The following is an 18,425-nucleotide window of genomic DNA, read 5'->3' as shown; positions in this document are numbered from 1 at the left end:
ATAAATCAATTAATCAACTGAATGAAGATGTGTACATTTTATGTTTCCCAGAAGACAAAAAAGTAAAATTTACCCTGATCTTCAAATTCAGAAAGTTTTGACCCCACAGCTCTTAATGGATAGTTTTTCCTTTTGGGGCATCAGTGAGTGTTTGAATCTTCTGTAATAGTTGCATATGAGTCCCTCAGTTGTCCTCAGTGTGAAAAGATGGATCTCAAAATCATACAGTCATTGCTGGAAAGGGTTCAAATACACAAAAATGCAGAAAGAATTTGTGAGACCTGAAGGATTTTTCTGATGAACAGCAGACAGTTTAACTGTTCAGGACAAACAAGGGACTCATGAACAACTGTCACTAAACAAAAAAACACAGCTGTAAATCATTCAGTAACAACACAGTAGTAAGAATCAAGTGTATGTAAACTTTTGAACAGGGTCATTTTTTATAAATTCAACTATTATTTTCTCTTGTGGACTATATGTAAACGTCTTTTATGTGAAATATCTTATTCAGGTCAGTACTAAATAAACAATAACATGCATTTTGTATGATCCCTCTTATTTTGGTTAAATAGTTAACATTTTGGAGATTCTGCAAGGTGTATGTAAACTTCTGACCTCAACTGTATTAATATATTAATTGCAATACTATTGGTCGATATTGGATATATTGGCCAGTAATGGATATTTATTCAGTTATGTCCATTTTCATATTATTCTGATTAAAATCACGAATAATTTAATAAGTGTTAATTGCAATCTTTGCCAAAACAATTAATTAGTCAAATGAATAGCCTATTTATATTCTCTACATTATAATGTTGTGATACCTAAATTTACTTCACTGTAAAAAGTTTTTACCAGTTTCAACTTAAAAAGTTAAGTTTAGCAGCTGTCTTGAAAATAAGTTAAATCAACTAAAAAGTACAAGTAATTTAAACTTAATTTATTTCTAGCATGTTGAAATGACTTGTACTTTTAAGTTGATTTAACTTAAAATTTGAATTTTTACAGTGTTGTTGCATTGACAAAATTTAGTTTTGTATATTATTGTATTTACTTATTGTTCACAAATGGAATTTAAGATTTTTAATGAAAAATACAGTAAAAACAGTGATATTGTGAAATATTACTTTAATTGAAAAGAAATATGTTGTATGTAAATATATAGTAAAATGTAATTTATTTCTGTGATGCAAAGCATCATTACTTCAGTTTTCAGTGTTATATGATCCTTAAGAAATCAGTCTAATATGCTGATTTGCTGTGCAAGAAATATTTTTTTATTAATATCAATGTTGAAAACCATTATGCTGATTTTTGTGTAAACTGCAATACAAAACTGTAGTTTTTAGAATTATTTTATAAACAGGAAGTTAATGAGAACAGCATCTGTTTCAAGTAGAATGTTTGTAAAATGTTTTTACAGTCACTTTTGATCATTTCAATGCATACTTGCTGAAAAAAATAAAAATGCATACCTCACATGCCATACCTCATCAGTATTGGACAGATAAAGGTATTGGTGCATCTCTGTAAATAATTAATGTTATATGTTACATTAGTTATTGACAAATTTTTAAAGCAATAGTTCACCCAAAAGTTAAAATTTTGTCAATAATTACCCACCCTCAAATATTTCCAAACCTGCACTGTAAAAAAACAAAAACACATTTTGTTGAGTCAGCTTAAAATAATTTGTTACCCTGCTGCCTTAAAATTTTAAGTTCAGTCAACTCAAATAAGTTTAGTCAACTTGAAATGTTAAGTTGCACTAAGTGACAACTTAGATATTTGTGTTTGTTAAACTTAAAAGCTGGGTAAGTAACCCAGCTGCCTTAAAATTTTAAGTTGATTCAACTCAAATATCTAAGTTGTCACTTAGTATAATTTAACATTTCAAGTTGAAATAACTTTTTTTTTGAGTTGACTGAACTTAAATTTTTAAGGCAGCCAAGCAGCAAATTATTTTAAGTTGACTCAACAAATAGTTTTTTACAGTGTGTAAGACCTTCGTTTATCTTCAGAACACAAATTAAGATATTTTTGATGAAATTTCTGAAGAGCTTTCTGACCCTGCAGAGACACATTTAAGGTCCAAAAAGGTAGTAAGGACATCGTTAAAACAGTCCATGTGACATCAGTGGTTTAAGCGTGATGTTATGAAAATATGTTGTATCTGTTCTTACTATCTTTCTGGGCCTTGAATGTGTCAGTTGCATTGCTATCTAATATAATACCTTAATTTGTGTTTTGATGATTAACAAAGGTCTTAAGGGTTTGGAATGACGTGAGTAATTAATGACGGAATTTTCATTTTTCAGAAAACTATCCCTTTAAATTGACAGCGTTTAGAAAACATGACTAAGTTAAACAGAACGAGACCTGCACTCCAAAAAAATCAATGTTGATGACAATGACGAATGAATAGTACATCTCTGGTTTACCCATAAGTTCTGCTACAACTTATTGTGTTTAAGTGGCTCTTAATGGATCATAACACATTGCTGGATCTCATCCGTGACTATCCGTCCATCATCATTGAGCAAGAGGGGATGGGGGAGGTGTAGCGCCGCTCCGCTCTCCGGCGAAAGCGAGGGATGGAGTGAAAATGAGGGGCTGAATGGGAGAGAAGGGTCGCGGGGGAGGGAGACAAATGAAAACACATGTCAGAGAGAGAGAGATCATGTATGAAACACTCACTGCTCACGTGGAGCTACGAACGTTTCAAATCTTAACATGTGCTCAAGAAATGAATAAAAGAAAACACTGGCCAGCTACAGGGAGGAATGCTCCACGCTTTCTAACTCTGCCAAGGTCATACGCAGTGGACTTTAGAGCAAGAAGCAAACATGCTTCCCACACACTAGATCCAAAGGCCTTGTCTGGTTGACACCACAAGGACGGCTGGTCGACATGCATAAAACCTCTGGGAAAAATTGCACAAATAAACACACAATTTCGTCGAAAGGGCATTCAGATGTACCCTGGCACACCACTTTAATAACTAGCTCAGATGATTGGTTCTGTCATGCGTGCTGTTTTTTTTCTCATACTTAGTTTAATCTGAGGTCAGGCCGTGGTACTGCAGTTTTGACCCTTATGCGCTCTTCTCACAGCAGCTTTGAAGTATTTCTGATAACCAACAGTGGACGTGCCCGGAGCAGTGTGTATCAAAGGAATATTTTGGGTTATTTACAAGTGAATATGGTTGATGGCATCTGTGGTATGCTGTTGATTACCATATCCAATAGTGTCAAAGCATTCTTCAGTTTGTTAAAATGTGGTCCTAACCACACATAAATGCTCAAAACATTTGCTAGATTAGGGCTGTATGATATTGGAATTTATGCTTGATAGGACAGTGAACATCTGACAGGAAGTGAGTTAGAGAGAGAGAGGAAGACGGGACTGAGAAAGGTCCACGAGGCAGGATTCGAACTCGGGACAAAATTTTAATTTATTTTGTTTTGTTGTTTTTTTTTAGCAATATAGATATTTAATTTTATTTTGTTATTTTATTTTATTTTATTTTAGCAATATAGATTTTTAGATTACAGATATAGCTTTTTAGGTAATTTTATATTTTAAATAACTGCGCCATATGTCGGCACACTGCTTACGAGGCTATCGACGCAGACTGTTTTTATTTTATTTCATTTTATTTTATATTTTAGAAATATTGATATTTTGTTTTATTTTTTTATTTTATTTTATTTTATTTTAGCAATGTAGATTTTTAGATCTTTTATATTTTAAATAACTGCACTATATTGATGCGCTGCCCATGAAGCTATCGACGCAAACTATTTTATTTTATTTTACTTTTTATTTTATTTAATTTTATTTTTAGCAATATAGATATTTAATTTTATTTAATTTTATTTAATTTTAGCAATATAGATTTTTAGACTACAGATATAGATATTTAGATATTTTATATTTTAAATAACTGCACGTCGGTGCGCTGCCCACGAGGCTATCAACGCAGACTATTTTATTTTATTTTATTTTTTAGCAATATACATTTTTTTAGATTACAGATATAGATATTGAGATATTTTATATTTTAAATAAATAACTGCTATTGACGCAGACTTTTATTTTATTATATTTTATTAGCAATATAGATTTTTAGATTACAGATATATAACTTTAACTATATTATATTTCTGCATCAAATGACTTTAAATAGCTGTTTAAAGTGAAATATTATTACAATTTAAAAAGTTTTCTATGCTAATATATTTTAAAATATTATTTATTTCTGTGATGCAAATCTGTATTTTCAGCATCATTACTCCAGTCTTCAGTGTCATTCTAACATGCAGATTTTCTCCTCAAGAAAAGTTTCTTATTATTATCTTACAAATGACTTCAGATCATGCTAATAGGAATTTAGCTTGTATTTACAAACTGATGGACAAGTCAAAATTGTTTTATTAAGTAAACCGTGTCATATAAGAGTCCTAAATCAGCAGTTAGGACAACACTGTGAAGAAACTGCATTTCTATGTCACACAAGGGGTTGAGTGTCTTTGACACACCACAGGAAGAATGATGTGTGTGTGTGTGTGTGTTTGCAGTGCTAACTTTAGCATACCGCTCACAATGTTCAGTGCTTATTGTGCGCTTTTCTGCAGGCCAGATAGCTTTTCTCTGTCTGGATCTCTGCCAAGCGGCGTGACATATCTGCTTCCTGAAAAACACACAGAGACAAAACCAGACCAATGCATGAGGCAGCGCAATGAAAGCATGAACTGCAGTAAGGCTCCAAACCTCTGACCACTAGTGAAAATGCTTTGTTTTGCATTTTTTTTGTTTAATAAAAATAAAAACGCAAGTAAATATTAAAAGCATTACAATTAGAAGAAAGTTTAAATAAATAATTACAACTTGAGTTTTAAAAAAAGCATTTTGAACAGTTTTTAAAGGAAATTAATACTTTTATCCAAAAAGGTTGCATTAAATTGATAAACAGTGACAGTCAAAACTCTCTCAAGCAATTTGAGGACAGGGATCAGCTGTATACGTGTGTGTGTGTGTGTGTGTATATATATGTGTGTCTGTCATGCAGGGTGACAGCGCTTACCTTATTTACACACACACCAACACACACACTCGCACACACATACAGGTTGGTTATAAATAGTGAGGTGACCCACATCCACACAGTCCTGTAAACAGACCCTCAGAGAGAGTATGACAGTCCTCACAGATAAATATTATCTGTTTACTATCTAACCACAAACACAGAAGACTCATTCACTTCATACTTCTCACATTTCTTTCCTTTTGTTTTGCTCTTCTCTCATACTACACAGCTGAGCAGGTTTGGGGTGTTTTTTTGAAGGTCCCTTCAGAATTCAGCTTTGCATCACACAAATATATTACTGCATTACTGAATTAATCGAATAGTTAACTTTTTGATATTTAAAAAACAACCACCAAAAGTTTTTGAACAGTAAGTTTTTTAAGGAAGTCTCTTCTGCTCACCAAGCCTGCATTTATTTGATTCAAAGTACAGCAAAAACAGTACAATTTTGAAATATTTTTACTGTTTAAAATAGCTGTTTTCTATTTGAATATATTTTAAAATGTCATTTATTCCTGTAATCAAAGCTGAATTTTCAGCATCATTACTCCAGTCTTCAGTGTCACATGATCCTTCAGAAATCATTACAATATGCTGATTTGCTGTTCAAGAAACATTTTTATTAATATTAGCAATATTTAAAACAGTTGAGTAATTTTTTTTCAGGATTCTTTAATGAATAGAAAGATCCAAAGATCAGCGTTTATCTGAAATAAAAAGCTTTTGTAACATTAGACACCATACCAATCAAAAGCCTGGAGTCAGTATTTTTATTTTATTTATTTATTCATTTTTTGGGAAAGAAATTATAGAAATAATACTTTTATTTAGCAAGGATTCTTTAAATTGATCAAAAGTGATGTTAAAATTTATAAGTCAGATAAATGCTGTTCTTCTGAACTTTCTATTCATCAAAGAACCTGAAACAAATTACTCATCTGTTTTAAACATAATAATAATAATAATTATAATAAATGGAATTGATTGAATGATTTCTGAAGGCTTATGTGACTGGAGTAATGATGCTAAAAATTCAGCTTTGAAATCACAGGAATAAATTACATTTTAAAATATATTTAAACAGAAAACAGTTTTTTAAATAGTAAAAACATTTCAGAATTTTTACTGTTTTTGCTGTACTTTGTATCAAATAAATGCAGGCTTGGTGAGCTGAAAAAAACATTAAAAACGATATATTCAAAAACTTTTGACTAGTAGTGTGTTTACTTTAAAAATGCAAAACATGTTGTTCATGCAAATTAGAATTTAGTCAGATTTATTATTGTAACTGAAATGATTATCGTATAACATGATGGAACAGAGATCTTGTGTGCGTCTCTCTCTCGCTCACAGTGAGTTGCTGGCTTCGCTCCAGCCAATAGCGGCTGTTCGTCAGTAATGGAGCTGCTCTCTGGAGTGCTATCAGGCAGGGCCGGTTCTGTTTACTTGAGCTTCTATCAGTGAACATGTGCAGCCAGGCCCTGCTTAGAGGGGAGGAGAAAACACACACATATACACACAGAGCAGGCCAGCAGGGCGGAGACTGGAGCTTGGAGGCGTGGGAGTTATAGCTGTGCTTCTCACTGCCTGCTCCATCCTGCACACACACAAAACACATTTAAAGACATATTCAGACAAAACAGCTTATACACAAATGAACTGTTGTCTGTATATCTTTACGCTCAGACTGATCTGTATGACCACACGTAGTTTCCCATGACATGCTCTGAATAAGCTTCATCCAAACCTGATTAAGTCACATGGAGTCATTGATAAGTCTGAGTCCGTTAGGAATTGGTCTGCAGACTCTCACATGCATTTTTATCTTCCAGGAGTGACAGCACTACTTTATGTAGTATTAGGTTTTTATATAGCAAACAAACAAATACGTACAAAAATTAAAAAAAAAAAAAAAAAAAAGAGAGAAAATAACAATTGATTTACTTCTTATATTGGCAGTTATAATTTTTTGAATGGCTGTTTAAAGGCACAATATGTACGTTTTCACCACTAGAGGCCGCTTATTCAAAACAAACAAGAAAACAAAGTGTGGAATCATGGGAGTTGTAGTCTCTTGAGGTCCTACTGCAATCTGTCACTCCACATTAAACAGCGCCAAAACATTTATTGTTTGAATACTGTAACAAAATGGACAGAATTTGAAATCTGAGACTTTGTTTCCTATCAAAAGTAACAAAGCACAAAGCTTTTTGCGATTTATTGGATGGAAGGTGCACTACAGTGTTCTGTTCTTTGACTGAAAACAGGCTAGACTAATTGATTCTTGGGATTTAAGAATCAATATCATTTGAGAATCAATATCAATATCTTCTTTGTCGTCTTCTTTCGTTTCTTCTACTTTTGAGTCTATGACAGCCCATAGATCCACTTGCGGGAAAGTTATGAAATTTGGCACACAGACAGAGGACAGTCTCAACATTAACCATAGCAAGTTTGAAGTCTCTCGCTTGTCCAAATTTTCACTTAAGTTTATGCTAATAACTTTTGAACCATAAGGTCTAGAAGGAAAATTCCCTTTTTCCCTCTGCATCCTTGGCTCCTTGGCTCCAAAAAATCGTACGGTTTAGCTATTTTTAATGGTTCGAAAAGCTTTTTCTGTCCTAGACAGTTTGTCTGATTTTCACTAGATTTGGCTCAGATCATCATCAGACCATGATGGCAAAAAGTTATGGAAAGACAGGTGTTTAGTCGAATAACGTGTGAACAAATTTGACGAAGAGCACGCAAAAATGGATGCGAGGCTATGTCTCCACAACAGTTTGGCGTATTGACACAAAACTTGGTGTGTATTATAACAACCATGACCTGAGGCTACCTGCACAGTTTCAGAACAGCACCACCTAGTGGCCCTGAAATTTGGAAAGTGGCTCTTTTTGCTTATAACTTCTGAATGGTTTGGCCAAAAGTCAAAAACTCTTTAGATTTTTTAGATACCCATATTTTGGGCGTCGCCCATTCTCAATTTTGTCGTAAAATGTTATATTTTACGAACACATCAGCTTATCACTACAAAACTTGGTATGTATGTTCGGCACCATGCTCTCACAGTACTCAAAAAGTTTGGGGGAAACGCCACCTTGTGCTCAAAAGTTAAAAAGAAATTTTTAAAAAGCTAATAAAATTAGATTAAAATTGGCATATTGTAATGAAAGTGATCTTAGTATGTTCCTTGGGTCATGCTGAGAACATCAATACCAATTTGGCCATAGTCAACCAAACTTCCTGTCTGCCATTTTTATTCATGTTGAAAATACTTTTTCAAACTCCTCCTAGACCGTTGGTCCAATTTTCACCAAATTTGCCTCAGATCATCTGCAGACCATGCTGACAAAAACTTGTGGATTTCGTGTCAATATATAAATTATTGTTTAACACGTCAACGAATTTACAGGAATTATGCCAAACAGCGTCTGAGGCTGTATCTCTGCAAAACTTTGACATATTAACACCAATTAACACCAGTGTGTGCCATTATCACCTCACACTGACCACACAACATCAATTTGGTAACAGCGCCGCCTATCGGCCAAGAGCGATTAACCATTCATTAATTAAATCAGATCTTCTTCAGACTATTCTGACGAAAATTTATGGATTTCATGTTGATAGACAAAACCGTTTTTGTATAGCAATGCAACAAATTTAAGGCATGATGCCAGACTACGTCTGAGGCTAAATCTTTGCAAAGCTTTGATATATTGACACCAAACTTTCTGTGTGCTATTGTCACCTCAAACAGTACACAACACATCGATTTGATAACAAAATTGGTATTTCATTAAATCATATTACTAGAGGTTGTATTTATGATTTTTCAGCCATTTTGACTAAAATCATCCTAAAATGTCTTTAATTACTCATTGTTGCAGTTGGTCTGCCGCTCCATGCCATGCTTAGCTCCTAATTTTAGTAAGATACTACAAAATATATTGTAGAAACTTTAATTTTCTGTAAAGCTGCTTTGCAACGATTTGTATCGTAAAACGTGCTATACAAATAAACTTGAATTTGAATTGAATTATTTTCCCTCTGTTTGTGCTTGGCCCCTTGATTGTAACAATGTTCTCATTGGCTGTTTTGAAATTTAAATTTGGGTTTGTTTGATTTCCAGTTTGTAAACAATGCCTGACCAAGGTTGAATGACTGAAATGTTGTATTGATATTTGCAAACTAGCGTGATTCATTTTTTGTTAGTCATCATTTAGTCACTCACTTCACTTATTTTCTTCCATAGAGCACAAGAGATGGATTCTTGAAGAATATCCTGGCCGCTTTCTTCATAATGAAAGTGAATGAAAACTGGTGCTGTGTTAGGTGGTCTATACAACTTAAATTTCAGTCTCTTCCACACACAAAGCTATCATATGACTTCAAAAGGCTTGGAAATACAGCACATGAGTTGTATGAACCACTATTAAGATACGTATGCTTCTTTTTTGAAGCTTGAAAGCATCACTCTCCATTCACGTATAAATTATAACGAAGAGAAGAGTTTCGATATTCTTCAGAAATTAATCTTTTTTGTTCCACAGACGAAAACACGTCTTACAGGTTTGGAACGACATGGGTATGAGTAAATGATATTCACATATGTGGGTGAATATAGCCGTAAGTGTAAGAAATTTGAGTTTTAGAATTTTTTTTCTAGGCAATTTTGCTTTTGGATCAGACAGAAAACTTTGGTTGTGTTTCCAGACCGCCTCTTACCAGAGTTGGCTAAAAAAATCTGTTTCCAACGAGCCAACACAAAACTGTCATCGCAGCATCGTAACAATGGCACATAGCTGTAACGCAGCACAAACCACAACTGCTGTTTCTCAGCTAATATAACCTAGAGCTAACCGAGAGAAAAACCCAAACAGAGATGCTCTTCAATCATAATCTTTTCTTCATTTCACTAGAGCTGTGGGACTCGGATTGGAGGAATGTGACCGTAGACGTGTACGTTTATTTCCGACGGGAGTACAAACAAGCCCTCTGGCCAAGCCGTTGCTAAATTCACTTGGTCAAAACCGTTTTTTACATTTGCAGTCCACTGTGCATTTACACGCCGTCTGCAAATGAGCACAAAACTAGATCAGTCCCATTACAATCAACAAGTGTCGACTGCTGGATTATGTTGTTCTGCTCACTTAAAATCTACACACTGTGTTACACAGGCCTGCAGATGCTGTCGACCAGAGTGATTAGAGGATGTGGGTTAATTCATCCCACTAACAGTTAGTGGTGTAACATTACACGCACGGTTAAATCTGACTTTAATGCTGGAATTTAGATTCCAGTAAGTCTCATTTTATCTCTCACACACACATTCACAGATTTGCTAAGCCCCCCTCGGCACGTTTATGAATGTGTTTGTGTGAATATGGTAACGAATGAATCATACAGCTGAATGTGATAAAGAGCTTTTTCGGGAAAAGCGCAGAGAAGCGGGAAGGCAGGAAAGCAGGCGGTGTGTGAGTGTGAGAGAAACAAAGTGGGAGGGAAACGGTCAGAGAAAACGGTGCTGGTGTTAGAATTTGATAGAATCTCTGATAACCTCACAGTCTTTCCCAAATCATTTTGTGGATTTACTTTGGGAACTAAAATGACAAAATAGTCAGTAGTACTTAGCTAAATCTGAAAAAAAAAAAAAAAAAAAAAAATTATGTAGAGCTGGGTGGTAATGGATTACATGTAATCTGGATTACATAATCAGATTACAAAAATTAAGTGTTTGTAATTAGATTAAATTGCTTTTTTAAGTACTATAAACTAATCAGACTACAGTTACTTTTTTACATGATGGATTACATGATTACATATTCACACAATAGTAATAAATTCTGAATAATTTATTGATTCTGCCTAAGTCCGGTTTTTTGTCTTTTCAGTGTTTCTTTCTAAAATAGTCTGTCGCTTATGTACAGTCAGAAAGCCATTTACACATAGTCTAGCCATTTGCGACACAACATTTCAACACTGGATTTACAAAAATCTTTTCAGGTTTAAAAGTGTTTCAGCATTGCATCAACCACTGATGAACAATTCAATTCAATTCAATTCAAATTTATTTGTATAGCGCTTTTCACGATACATATCGTTGCAAAGCAACTTTATACCAAATTAACGTTTTTACAATATATGTAGTAGTAATTAATTATTATATTTGAATTATCACTCAGTAGGTTATTTAACCATGTATTACTATGTTTTTGGAAGGCATTTGTCTTTCAAACACATTAAAATGCACAAATTCATGCTATTTCTTATTTACATGTAATAGAGGCATTCCCATATTTTTTTGTTAGCCAAACCTCTTTTACCTAATATATTTACTTGAAGCCCCATGAAATTTTAAAATAAATATATTAATATTTACAGTGCGTATAACATTTGGACATTCACAGGTTTTTTTGTGAGGGTTTTATTTATTTATTTTTTTTTATATATATATTGATGGATGTTATTTTATAATGATTTATTTTATTTTATTATTTTATTTTTTCATTGAAAATGTGACAAATTGAGAAATGACAGTAGACAACAACCATAACAACAGTAACCACAACAACAAAAAGGAATGTATCAAAAGCAAAGATAGATATATGAATGTAATGAATATAATGATTTATTTTAATTTTACATTTTTATGATTCACTTACACTACCAGTTGGAAAGTAAGATTTTTAATGTTTTTTTAATGTTTTAATGTTTTTTGATCCAAAGTACAGCAAAAACAGTAAAATCGTGAAATATTTTTACTCTTTAAAATAACTGTTTTCTATTTGTATATATTTTGAATATAATGTAATTTATTTCTTTGATTTCAAAGCTGGATTTTTAGCATCATTACCCCAGTCACATGATGGCTGGATTTGCTGCTCAAAAAACATTTATTATCATTATTATTATGTTGAAAACCGCTGAGTAGAATTTTTTCAGGTTTCTGTGATGAATACAAAGTTCAGGAGAACGTCATTTATCTGAAACAGAAATCTTTTGTGACATTATAAATGTCTTTTTCATCACTTTTAGTCAATTTAAAGCATCCCTGCTAAATAAAAGTATTAATTTTTTAATTAAAGTATTAATTTCACTATTGAATGGTTTTTATTTCAGATAAATGCTGATCTTTGGATCTTTCTATTCATCAAAGAATTATGAAAAAAATGATTTCTGAAGGATCATATGACACTAAAGACTGGAGTAATAAATGCTGAAAATGTTGTTGTGATCACAGAAATAAATTACATTTTAAAATATTTTCAAATAAAAATCAGCTGTTTTAAATATTAAAAATATTTCACAATATTCCGCTTTTGCTGTATTTTGGATCAAATAAATGCAGGGTTGGTGAGAAGAGAATTCTTTAAAAAAACATTTAAAATTCTTACTGTTCAAAAACTTTTGACTGGTAATGTATATCTAGGTAAATATGTGTGTGTGTGTGTGTGTGTGTGTGTGTGTGTGTGTGTGTGAACATGCAGTCAATGTGAATATGTAGGTGTATGTTTGCATTTCTCTGTTTCCGACAGTCTTGATCAAAACACTCCCTGGAGGTGGATTATGTTGGTATTTTTAGTATTGCATAAGAATATATATGTAGCAAGTCATATTTGAAAGCAACACCCACACACACACACACACACACACAGACATAGTACTGTCATCTGTGTCATTTTCTTTGCCTCTAGAGGCAGACAGTTTCTCCTCTCCTCTCTTCTCCTCTCCTCTCTTCTTTTTTCCCCCCGAAAACTGTGTCGTTTTCTCTTTGCAAAAGTCTGTCTCTGTCATTCCTCTCTGTTCTCTCTAAAAACGAGGCAGAACTTCATATTTTATTTATGTTCCTTAGTCTGTCTGCTTCTAATCCACTGCTTGCTTTTCTTTTCTTTTCTTTTTTCTTTCAGCGATAGAAAGATTTTTGGAAGTTGACCCAGATAAAGGAAAAAAGTTTGACAGCCCTGCCAAGTCTCTGGGCTTGGCTTTCAGAGCGACTCCAAACCAGTTTGCTCTGGTTGGGTTGCCAAAGCAGGCAGGCGGGGGGGCAGAAACCCGGCATCTGTGTGTGTGAGTGTGTGTGTCAGGCAGAGGGAGCATATTTCATGAAATTATGAGGGAATATGAGGGAGTGCGAGTGGGATTTTTTTGATTATATAACACAGAGACACAGCTTAGCATTGTGTCGGTTTCTGTGCTTAGATCAGTGCTGCTGTGTTCAGGGCGGAGAGGATCAGTTGAGGGGAAGAATCTCATTACCCGAACGCTTCTTATAACCCATGATTCTCTAGCATGGCTCAAAAATTACATAATTACGGATGTTGAAATAGGTAGTTGACTTTAAGGAGTAGTTCACCACTAAAAAATTGTGAAACTCTCATCTCATTCCAAACCTGTATGACTTTGTTTTTGAACGAAAACAACAACTAGGCTGTTCTGCTAATCTGGTAAAAAGAAGATGTTTGGCAGAATGTTCAGGCTGCGCTTTTCCATACAATGGAAATGAATGGGCAAGAGGGCTTTTGAAATTTTGAAAATAAATAAAGGTTGTCCATATGACTTTTGGGATACTGTGTGACAAACAGACCGAAATTTAAATCATTATTCACTGATAATCTTCATTCGCATATGGCCATCATGTTTCATATTGCTTCCATACCAGTGTTATTTTAGTTTTATTTACTGTTATAGTTTTTGTTAATTATTTAAAGTTTTCCGTTTAATTTAATGTTAATGGTTTTGTTATGTTCTGTTGTAATTTTTATTAATAATATCTCATCTTGGTTATCAGAAAATGTCAGAAAAAGTGGGGGGAAAATCTGTCTTAATAAATTTTATTTATTAAAGCCAAGTATGAACCTCATCAAATTAGTGTTTTTAAACATTTTACATTTATTCAAAAATAATAACTCAAGCAGGGCTCTAGAGTGCGACCAATTTGGTCGCACGTGCAACCTAATTTCTCAATGGTGCGACTAAAAAAAATTTGAGGTCACACCGGTGCAACCAGCCGTTCGAGGGCAAAAATTAAAAAATAAAAGTCTCCGCAACTGTGGTTGAACAGACACACATTAGCCCCATATCGTGGTCTAAACCAGTCAGAGATAGTGAAGGGAGTGTGGGAAGAACATGGCCGGCAATTAGTGATGGGCGGATGGCGGTTATATCCGTGGGTGCTGCGGATAATTTGCGGGTCGGGTGGGTCGGGTAATAAAAAAATGCATTCTGATTATTTGCGGGTGGGTCGCGGGTGGTTGAGATAAATCATTAATGACGCAAATATTAACTACATTTTCTAAAATGTGGGGGAGGCATGCCGAGTATTAAAATAAGAATTATTATTGATTACTAATTTGAATCAGTACATTATAACGAAAACAATACATTAAAAATATAAAAATAAGACTTTACGATCAGAAATTTCTTAAACTGGGTGAAACCCAGCTGAATCTGCTGTTAAAAAAAACATCCATTCATCATGCAAACATAAGAATTAGAATAATGTCAATCGCGATTAAATGCGATACGGTCGAAAATTTGGGTGCACCTAACTTTTGTTGTGGTGCACCTAAGAAAAAAAGTTGGGTGCACCTGTGCAACCAGTGCAAAAAGTTAGTGTAACAATTTAAACAACGTATTTTATTTGTGAACTTACAGTTGTGGTCGAAAGTTTACATACACCTTGCAGAATCCGCAAAATGTTAATTATTTTACCAAAATAAAAGGGATCATACAAAATGCGTTCTTTTTTATTTAGTACTGACCTGAATAAGATATTTCACATAAAAGACGTTTACATATAGTCCACAAGAGAAAATAATAGTTGATTTTTTTTGTAAATGACCCTGTTCAAAAGTTACACATACACTTGATTTTTAATACTGTGTTGTTATCTGAATGATCCACAGCTGTGTTTTTTTGTTTAGTGATAGTTGTTCATGAGTCCCTTGTTTGTCCTGAACAGTTAAACTGCTGCTATTCATCAGAAAAATCCTTCAGGTCTCACAAATTCTTTGGTTTTTCAGCAATTTTGTGTATTTGAACCCTTTCCAAAAATGACTGTGTGATTATGAGATCCATATTTTCACACTGAGGCCAACTGAGAGACTCATATGTAACTATTACAGAAGGTTCAAACACTCACTGATGCTCCAGAATGAAAAATGATGCATTAGAGGTTGAGGGATGAAAACTTTTGAACAGAATGAAGATGGTTACATTTTTCTTATTTTGCCTAAATATCATACTTTTTTTTCATTTAGTAACTCCCTTCAGAAGCTACAGAAGATACTTACATGTTTCCCAGAAGACAAAAGCTAAATTTACCCTGATCTTCAAATTCAAAAAGTTTTCACCCCCCGGCTCTTAATGCATTGTGTTTCCTTCTGGAGCATCAGTGAGTGTTTGAATCTTCTGTAATAGTTGCATATGAGTCCCTCAGTTGTCCTCAGTCATTGCTGAAAAGGGTTCAAATACACAAAAATGTTGAAAAACCAAAGAATTTGTGGGACCTGAAGGATTTTTCTGAAGAGCAGAAGGCAGTTTAACTGTTCAGAACAAACAAGGGACTCATGAACAACTATCACTAAACAAAAAAAAACATTCAGGTAACAACACAGTATTAAGAACCAAGCGTATGTAAAGTTTTGAACAGGGTCAACTATTATTTTCTCTTGTGGACTATATATAAATGTCTTCTAGCTATGTGAAATATCTTATTTAGGTCAGTACTAAATGAAAAATAACATGTTAACTTTTAACTAGTTTTGAATTTTTCAGATCATCAGCCATCAGAGTTTGGTAAATACTGGTCACAGATATTTCACCAAGCTGATTACTCAATAAAATCTCCTACAGATCATGTTTTCATGCCATTTTAAGTCTTTTTTTGATGTAACAAAGTGGTTATATCAAAGTGTGTGAGTTGTATACTTTAACGCTATTATATTGTTCATACTGCTCACAACTAGCGTTGTTTTGAGTTTGTACTATGATTTTTTTTCTCAGCCAATATTTTGAGGAGGCACTGCCACATTTTAATGTGCCTCATTAAACCATATGCAAATTTACAGATAAATAAATTGATATAAAGTTTTTGGAGAATGATCCTTTTGATCTAGAAACAAAATTATTTACATTTGACAAGAGACGAATTTATAACATAATTTTTGTTTAATATTGTGTAGATGTGTTTGTTGAATCAACATGCCGCTTTTGCATTCACATCAATCCCACCATGTGCCATAATCTTATTTAAACATTTCTAATTTGCATAAATATTTAAATGTAAGGTCTGCCAACACTCACTCATTCTCCCCTCTCTCTGATCTCCCACAATCCCTCCCCTTTTCCCTCTCTTTCACTGCAATCCAATATAACAGCCATCAATCATGTACATGCAGTATAAATACACAGTTCAAAGCTGAATTTCACCTGTGAGCAAGACACCAAACGGTTAACAGAGTGTTTCATTCAGCCGCACACTAAATCCCGGTGTTGATTTACAAACACGAGTAAACTGTCTCCCACACACACGCTGAATAAATACAGTTGATAATCGAGCTGTGCTGTGTGGGCATACACCAGAGGCCGAGCACTAGTGTTTATTACTGCGCTGGAATTTTCCATTACCCGTGATGAGTTCAGTGCAGCAGGGAGCTGCGATACGGCCGAGAGAAGTGTTTACTGTGGGATGCAGAGAGAACGGGCGCTCTGGCCTAGAGAAAGAGAGAGAGGAAGGCCAGGCGGCCCACCTAACAAATGTGTGCTGTTTTATGTTGTTGTGAGAGTGCGCTAAGCATCTGGCTCTACTTGATGTAATTGGTTTTAGTTGATCCAGGTCTTAAGATGTCAGTGAATTGTAAACCTCATTTTTCTCTCTCTTTATTAACAGGAGGCCTTCTGGTCTTGCTGATAAAGAGGTGTTGGCCGCCACCGTCCTGACCACGCTGTCCACCAGCCCGTTGGTGCTCAACCCTTCCTCCAGTGCCTCAGGTTTAACTTCGCTCTACTTCTCCTGTGCTGCCATGCTAATGCCCGCTTCCCTGTTACCTGACAGATCCCAGAGCGCTCCGGTTGAATGACAGCTTGTCAAACAGGCTCTAAACCTCCATAAGTGCCCAAAAGGAACTCGGGCTTTCTCCATTTTTATTTGTTTTATATAGAAAATGGCTGTAATGAAGTGTGTAATTTCTCTGCTGCCAAACAAAGTTGCAAACGTAATGGTGGTTTTCGAGTCGCATATTCCCGCTCCAAACTTACTCCATTGGTTGAGCCAATGTGAGGTTGCTCAAACAAATGTTTTGATATGATAGTGTATGGTTGTGTGATAGATAGGGATGTAACAATATTATCAATATCGTCATTTCATGACTATGTCGATATTATCGTAGTCACATGGCAATATGAAACGATAGGTCTTCCGGGCAAAAAGTGTAGTTTTTAGGGCTGCCAAACTATTAATTGCGATTAATCGCATACAAAATAAAAGTTTGAGTTTGCCTAATATATGTGTCTGTACTGTGTGTAATTATTATCTATATATAAATACAAACACATTCATGTATATATTTAAGAAATATTCACAAGTATATGTATTTATTATAATTTTTTGTACGTAAATAACATATTTCTCTTAAATATATACATTAATTTGTGTATATTTATATATAGATAATAATTACACACAGTACAAAAGCATATATTACGCAAATTCAAACTTTTATTTTGTACGCGATTAATTGCGATTAATCATTTGACAGCCCTAGTAGTTTTTAAACTATATTTAAACGTCTTATTCTAACATAAAAGGTCTTTAACGATGTGTTTTGGGCCATTATGCTTATACTGACACAGTATCTGTCAAACTAACTAAAACTTAAAGTGCAAAATATGGCTTAATCCCTTTATAAAGTCTGTTTTTGCATGATCCGGTGTTTTCTGCGCCTCAGAACGGCTCCGTTCACAGTGAATGAATGCCGTGAACTTGTTTATTGCATGTGCTGTGAGTTTAGCACACATTTGGTAACGCAACGGCCACCAGTTATGCTTTATTTTCACGGCAGATGATTACAGCATTTCACTAGATTTTTAGTGCATTTTTGTAAGCCTGTTTTCACTGAAGCTGGAGTTTTTTTCTTCAAAATAAAAGCTCTCTTGTCGTTTCCGTCAAAATAAAAGCAAAAATAAAATGCAGTATGAATTGCTGACAGCTAGCGGTTAAAATGGGTAACGTTTCTGCAGTCCAAATTCACGATATCTCTTTCAAGTGTAGAAATTAGGAAAGAAGTATTGTAATTTCCCCAAAATAATATATATAATAATAATATAT

At 34.2% G+C, this 18,425-nt stretch overlaps 1 protein-coding gene across 2 annotated transcripts in view; it reads left to right on the top strand.

The window, feature by feature from the left end:
- slc2a4rg (SLC2A4 regulator) overlaps positions 1 to 18,425 on the top strand; it is a 79,612-nt gene that overhangs the window by 30,250 nt on the left and 30,937 nt on the right. For both annotated transcript variants that reach the window (XM_051096311.1, XM_051096310.1), the window contains exon 3: positions 16,989 to 17,089. In XM_051096311.1, coding sequence (XP_050952268.1) covers positions 16,989 to 17,089 — 101 coding nt within the window. The remainder of the gene's footprint in view (positions 1 to 16,988; positions 17,090 to 18,425) is intronic.

The sequence above is a fragment of the Labeo rohita genome, chromosome 23 (assembly GCF_022985175.1).
Source record: "Labeo rohita strain BAU-BD-2019 chromosome 23, IGBB_LRoh.1.0, whole genome shotgun sequence".
Lineage (NCBI taxonomy): Eukaryota > Metazoa > Chordata > Actinopteri > Cypriniformes > Cyprinidae > Labeo > Labeo rohita.
This window is presented reverse-complemented; position numbering and strand designations above follow the sequence as displayed.